Source organism: Wasmannia auropunctata, unplaced genomic scaffold (genome assembly GCF_000956235.1).
Source record: "Wasmannia auropunctata unplaced genomic scaffold, wasmannia.A_1.0 LD335985.1, whole genome shotgun sequence".
NCBI classification, from domain to species: domain Eukaryota; kingdom Metazoa; phylum Arthropoda; class Insecta; order Hymenoptera; family Formicidae; genus Wasmannia; species Wasmannia auropunctata.
Genome location: NW_012026905.1, coordinates 1714949 through 1722642, shown reverse-complemented (window position 1 = coordinate 1722642; position 7694 = coordinate 1714949). Strand labels below are relative to the sequence as shown.

The following is a 7694-nucleotide window of genomic DNA, read 5'->3' as shown; positions in this document are numbered from 1 at the left end:
ACGTGTGCTCTTCCGATCTAGTTTAGTTAAAAAATAGTATTTTGTTTATAATAGTAACAAATTATTTTGTGCCATCGTAGTAACGTTTAGTTGATCCTATCGGACTAAATATTTTGGTAAGATGAAACAAATTTTGCGTTTTTCAACAAATTTTTTTTCTCAGTGTAATTTCTGCTTCTGAGGATGGCTTAATGTCGAAACGTTTAGTCATTTCGAAATATACTGTTGAATATTTACATTAATATCTAGCTTTATTGCTCTTCATTGTACTAATGATTTCAATTTATTGTTGACTCTATACTGACATTTTTATTCATTGAATGAGTTAACACATACATTGTTAATAATGTTTTTTAAAATCCCTTTTTTTTAGATTATTTATGATTTGTGTCTTCGGACTTCATAATAGTAATTGTATTTATAATTTTATGTCATACGAAATGCATTTAAAAAATTTAAATACGCATAAATTTTAATATATAAAATAATATATATAATATAATATATATAATATATTTAATATATATAATATATAAAATAAATATTAGAATATGTATACATACATATATACACATAAGCATATACGCTCATATAAATAAAAAATAACTTCTAAAATCTGACGCAAATTAATATCACAAAAGTTTATTTATTTTGTATTTCTTTAAATACAAAACAACTTAGTTGGGATATATGTACGCCTGAATAAGAAATCGCAATCGAATTGCTGATCTAATTGTAAGCTATATTTTATATTCGAGCTGAACGAAGCAAATATCGATGCATCAAAAAGTAGAACGTCTTGAGTTGAAAGGTCAATAACATGCATGTATAAATATCAGTCGTGGAACAAATAAGTTGCGATAATTTTTTATAGATTTCTAATATATATCTTATAACAAATATTTTGTAAATATGAACCACGATTGGTGTACTATCTTTAGTCAAGAGACAGTAATCGTGGTTCGCATTTGCAAAATATTAGTGCGTTTCGAAACCTATTTGTCCACAACTGTATATGTAACTATGATTAAGAAAAATAAATTTTCCATGAAACTTTATTCCTCCTCACTTTATCTAAAAATATTTGTTTGTATTATTGATATGTCTTGACACATGATTTTGTACTATATGTATGTTACTATACTATTTCAGTATTTTATATTACCGCTCTAGTTGCTCCATCTAATGCATATATTCGTTGAATTTTTGACAGAATTCCATGAAGATGGCTCACGTTCTAAACACCTTGGTCCATCTGGTCAATCTAGTGGCTTACAGCTTCACACTGTATTACGCCTTCAATGTATTGCACATTCCTTTCCTCGAAAATAAGTTCAAGAAATTCGATCCTGGCCAATTTAAATACTTAACGATGTGGGATGTGGTAAGTATTTTAGTTCCAATCGTAAACTCCTTTCTTCTCTTTGGTTCCAATCGTAAACTCTCCTCTCTTCTCCTTTCATTAGATAAAATATATACAAGTTATTATTTATTATATACTATATACTACTATAAAGTATTATAAAATATGCAATGTTAAATATACATGTTAACTATCTAGTAACATAAATATGTCGCACGATAAGAACAGCAGACAGAACAATAAAAAGAGCAACTTATGCAAATATTTTTTAAGTAATTCACGTTATAACTTATAGCATAGATTTTTTTAGTGTTTGAAATAAATTAAATTTTTATTGATATTTTATGCGAAATGAAATAGTTTCCGCGGTTTTCTTGATACTTTATAAATCATAGACTATAATACATTGCAGTAACGCAATTAATATTATTAGATATATAAATTGAAATTTTCACTTAATTTTAATTAGCCTTAATATACAGAGCATTCCTGCGATAGAGATTTCTAAACTTTAAAAGCTTCTAAAGTTTTCTCGAAAAAACAATTTCTTTCACGTTATAAATACTTTTCATCTGTAGCGGAATTTTGTAAAAATAATTGGCAACGTTAGAGATATAGATATCATTGTCATTTCCTCAACCCAGATTGGTCGATCAGAGCTTGAAATGGAGATTGAACGATTCTTATATGGATGGATATATGAAGTTAGCTTCCATATATCAAATCTATCAAATTTTTTGTACAGTCAATTAATTCACGAATCGATTGTTTGAGTTCCTCCTCTGCTCGTGACGTACGTACGTACATACATATGTAACTTGGTGCTCTTTTTAACGTTTTTTAACGTTCGTTGTAAGTTATATAGCGATATATTGTAAATTGAAAAACTTTTTCACACGCAGCGAGATAACATAGTCTTTGTTAAATAACAACTCCTTTTATATGGCTGCAAGTTTAACATGAGTCAACGTGTAGACGCAAAATGTAAAACATTGAGTCAGTTAATAAATAAATGCTAAATACTTTTTTCATCATTGCCGTCATTATGATTAACATAGAAGATCATGTGAATTTGCATCATGCATATACTTAATCTGCATATAATTAAATATAATATCGAAATGAATTACTTAGTAAATTAACAAACATTTTGCATACAGCATACTAAATTATTTTATGTCGGGTTCAGACGTTCTGCATCGTAAAGTATAATTTACTCTCCTCTTGTATTTTACATTTCGAATGAAAAAAATGTATCTTGTGATCGAGATTTACATATATTTGTTAGTCTACGTGCTTTTCTAATCCAGGCAGAAATGTTTAATCGATCGACATTGATTCCATGCCGATTCAACGTCGATCGATATTGATTCGACGTCGATGTAATGTCGGTCGACTAATTTATGGCTGAGAACTTTATAAAGTATCAGCTACCAAGTTATATAACTGATAAAATATATATCAGCTTTATAAAGATAATATGATAGTTTATAGTTTTATAAAGTATTATATTATCTGTTAGTTTTTTTCTACAAAACAAACGTCACGTAAATCGAATTATTTCTTATAATATAACTTACAATGACTAACGTTAAAAAAACACCAAGTTGTACACATGTATGTACGTCATGAGCAAAGAAGAACTCAATCGATATTTGTTCTTGTTCAAGTTATTGAAAAAAAAATGTTGCGTTTTGCTGTTTTATTTGAATGTAAAAATGCTTTTTAAGAGTAAGTCGATTGAGCAAAATTAATAGCTAACTACATCTTTTTTTTTATTAAAGCAAATTAGCAGCTAATTAGCAGTTAATTTCCTGTAAAGTTGAAATATTCTACTATTTATATAAAGGTCAATACAAATACAAATTCTATATACAAATTATTATCGTTTGATAAACCGGTTAGCGACGAAAAAAACCTATTACTATTTCATTAGTCATCATTAACGCATTATATACATAGTATATTTAATTATATCTCTCGAGTTTCGCTGAATATACGAAGTTAGAAGCAGAAGGTAGAGCAGATTAGAAATAGTAAGTCTTGATTTGTAAGTCAACCGGATTATATTTGTATGGGGCACGTATTTCAGACTTAACAAAGGATGGAGAAACATCATTGTCCCTCCTTCACTATTGTGTCATCAACTTCACGTAATTCCAAGTTTCTAGAAAGTCTAGACCTTGCTCAGAGTGATAAATTGATCTCTCTCTCTCTCTCTGTCTCTCTCTCTCTCATTCTTTTTTCCTTCTTTCCTTTCTCCTGTGAATCGCTCCCCGGATACAGCTTTATTAAAAAATAAATTTTGCTATAACTTTTCATGGCAAGGAAATACACGCATAAACCTTGTATTTTTAAACATTAAAAATAGATCAAGAATACATAAAAAATACGATATAACAACTTGAAGTTAAACGTAAAATTAATCGTATTGCAAGCGTTTCTCAAGTTTGAAGTGTCGGAAGCTGAAAGGAGAGCGAAGCACGGGAGAGTTGCAGAGGAAGAAATCACGTAGCCCCTACAAACGGTAGCTTGAAGTAGATACGCCTACACATAAAGGCGGCATCTCAAGGTCTGTAAATATATAGCAGTGGTGAATAATACGTTAAAGATCGACGTCGTTCGATCGAGATTTGGCGATCGGGACCAAGCCGCGACCGCCGAATGCTGCGTCTCAATTTAAGGGATTATTCCGAATATTATTCGGACGTAAAGAACAGATCGGCTTTTCACGTCCTGTTAGCTCAGGTCGGACGGGGTCGCCCTAAGGGAAGACGGGGAGTGTAAAGAGCGCGAGCGCGGGGAGTAGGGCGCCCGGGATACCTGAATCCACCACTGCCGCGCGTTCTCCCTTCCATCCTTGCCTCGTGAACGGCGGCCGCATGAACCAGTGCCAAACGCACGCACGCTGCGGTCTTTTCTCCCTTCCCACACACCCGCCGTTTTACTCCATTATCCGTCAGAGTACTCAGTAAGTCGCGGTCCGCCGACACGAGTGCGCTCGACGTGTACCTTGTGCTCGACCACGTGAAACGCGCCGCTTCGAGTGTCTCGCGCTCCGGAAAGGGAGAAAAATAAGAGAAAGGGGGATAAAGAAAAGACAAGAAGGGCAGACGCCGCGCACAATACCGACCGCGCTTTAAGAATCGAGGCGCGCGTTTTCCGCCACCAAGTAAGGGTAGATCGATCGGTAGTACCCCCCGAGGTCGTGGAGAGAACGGCCGTGCGTGGTCCGCGATTAAAAATAGGGTTCTCTCTCTCTCTCCTCTCTCTCTCTCTTCGTCTCTTTCTCTCTCATCTGTCATTATCGTTCTCTCTCTCTCTCTCTTTCTCTCTCTCACGCACACAAACACGCTCGTTTTCGCGAGACGCGGGCGTGTCGACGGACGACGATAAAAGTAGAATCCGGTCTTCTCCCCCGCGCGTGCATACGCGGTAGGCAAAGTGTTGCGCGATCTCGGCAACGAGTTCGGATACCCGGTGCCGTTCACGCGCCGAGAGTACGTGTGCACACGCGACGGGAGCGTGCCTTAATTCCCATAGCCAACGGTGTCGAGCTGTCCGTCGCGTCGTTGGACCTCCTTGTCCACCCGGTGGACGAGCGTGTTTCACGACAACCCTCGCCTGCATCACGGACAAGTGGAGGTTAGGATGTCCGCGGACGCGTCGTGTTCCCGAAATCTCTACCGCCTGTACTCGGCGCGGCGTCAGGGCGATCGCGGATGATCGCTGGCCCGTCGAGCGGCGCGGCAGCAGGTAGATCGGGTGGCCCGGGTGCTGCCTGATTCAATTGCGATACGTGACGGGACACGTGGTTACGATTGCGATACCACTCTCTTATCAAAATTAAATTGCTTTGTTTATATTGCTTTACAAATATAAAGAAGGATCAACATTCATGTGGCAAAAACGTAGAGTGACAGGGTTTCAAAATCGCGGGTACTTAAAAAGAGCGAGGAAGGCGTAAACTTCGGAAATTTTTTTTACAGATCTCCAGTCTTCTTTCGTAAACTCGTATTGGCCGCGATTTAAACTTCTGCGGTTTATCCATAAAAGAGTCAATTATTTATTTACTTAATTTTTAACAATCAATTTTTGACCGTGGACAGTAGGATAGTAATATTGCGGGTTCTAAAAACAGCAGAAAAGACCGGTATAAACTTTTAATAATTTCTCATTGATCTATCTCTTTTGTAAATTCATATTGGTTGCGATTTGAATTTTCTGCATTTTATTCATAAAATAATCAATTATTACTTATTTAGTTAATTCTTAATGACAGATTTATGCACGGTAAGAAATCAAAATTGAGAAATTTAAAAAGATTGAAGCAAGAAAAAGCGATATAAACTTTTGAAAATCTCATTCATCAGCTTTTTATTGCAAATTCATATTGATTTTGATTGATTTCTACAGTTTATCTAATAATAAGTCAATTATTATCTATTCTTTCTACTTTTATCTGGTTTTCCATTCATATATTGATATATGTATCATATATGTATTAGGATATGGAAAACCACAATCTTTTTCCTGTTTCATTTAGAATATTTGATCGCACTGATATTTTTAATTTCGCGGAAATTGCCGAGATCGTTATTGCAATCATCTGAAGGAGCATGAAATCATAGCCGATACATCCGCAATTTATCTTCCGGCCTTTCTTTCGATCGAAAATCCAGTACCAATAGCTTGTTTAAAGGAAGAGATATATGGTAGGAAATTCACGTTGTAATAAATCATTACGATGCGCGCGAAAATAACGAAAGTAATTCCAATAAATCATCATATCACCATCACCCTCGTTCGAGTCGTTCGTAAATGCCAAAGCAATTTAATTTTTAACGTCAGAAGAAAAGGCTATCAATAACCGTCAATTTAGGAAGGTCTGCGCGTGTTAATTAATTTAAAATATTCGTATATTAACGGCAATTTTTTTAGAAGAAATTTAAAAACTCGTATGTCGCAATATGTCGCAAATTGTCTTTCGATTGCCCTGCAGCTTCGATTGAAAATAATGTTTTGAGAATATTGTAGTTGTTGATCCGCAATTTTATTGGAAAAAATATGTAACAGTTCGGATACAATACTATTTTATTTTTTTATGGAAATACAAAAGAACGACAGAAATATTGAATGATTTGTGAAAAATATATCCTCTTTGTACGACACGAAATATCGTTCTCTCCGTTAATCTGCCTTTTATTGCAATAAAAATTTAAAAATATAATATGTTAAGTTTTATGATTACCATAATTTTTTCTTTAAAGACATTTCATGGTCGTTGTGAATTTATTATACTTTCCGCATTATTAATCATTTTCTTGCCGCTTCTGTTTTATATTCAATTCTGGTTTTTTGCCGGTATATTTTTCTGATGTTTTTCCGAGTTCTTCTTTTTCAATTCTTGAAATTTTTCTCGTATTTGCGTCGTTCTGTTATTTTTTTTTACTACCCATAAATTTATTCATCTTCGCGCATTTAACTGCTTTTTTTTAAACTGACTCTTTTAAACTGTACAATCGACAGACAGCAACATCCACATAAATAAAGTTGACAGCTTCTGGTGACAGCACGCGTATTCGCAAAGATTTAACCGGGAACGAATATATCGGACGACCGGGGTGTGTATCGACAATCGTAGAATAAATAGCTACCCTCGGGTGGGTATAATCGCGTTTCAGATTCGCGAATTAAAAAGTCTCTGTCGCGCAAAGTGAGTTATGTAACGTAATAGCCCGGCAACGGGTCACCTAATATTTCTTTGAACGCTTCGCAGTCCATATTAAATCCGTGAAAGGGAAATGCCCTATATTAATTTTACGCTTCGGTAGCACGGCTGAAAAAAAAAAGGAAGAAAACGAGCTCACCCACGAACGGGCGAGCTCCGATGACCCAGTAAAAATATAAGGCGAAATATTAGAGCTGAAATTTGTTGGAAGATCATACGCCGGCGTGCATACGTTGTCTATATGCAAACGCTTGTGCATTATTCAAGCGTTAATTTACACAAGATGTAAACTAGTGTTTTTACGACTTGGAATAATTTTACTTCTTTTCATCCTTATAATTTCGACGAACGTTGTACCTGCTTTGATACTCGTTTTTTTCTTTTCTTTTTTTTTGCGTCATATTTCTCTTCGCAGATTTTTGTTCTCGCTTGATTATTCAATACCTTCAGTTCGAGTCTTTATTCAACCGTTCAGTGTCACGAGAAAGTGCGCCTTCTTTCATAATTATGACGTTAAGACGGCGATCCGTAAGAAAGTTTCGGTTAATTTAGGCTAACACCAGCTGTCCATCTCTTCCAGTCTGTCATAATATACTTTGC

At 35.1% G+C, this 7694-nt stretch overlaps 1 protein-coding gene across 4 annotated transcripts in view; it reads left to right on the top strand.

The window, feature by feature from the left end:
- LOC105454503 (androgen-induced gene 1 protein-like) overlaps positions 1–7694 on the top strand; it is a 37749-nt gene that overhangs the window by 18924 nt on the left and 11131 nt on the right. For 3 of the 4 annotated variants that reach the window (XM_011697155.1, XM_011697153.1, XM_011697154.1), the window contains one exon: positions 1214–1384. In XM_011697155.1, the coding sequence (XP_011695457.1) occupies positions 1220–1384 (165 nt within the window). In that variant the 5' untranslated portion in view covers positions 1214–1219. Of the gene's footprint in view, positions 1–1213; positions 1385–4329; positions 4536–7694 lie in introns of those variants that run through there. The other variant, XM_011697156.1, reaches the window with a different exon arrangement.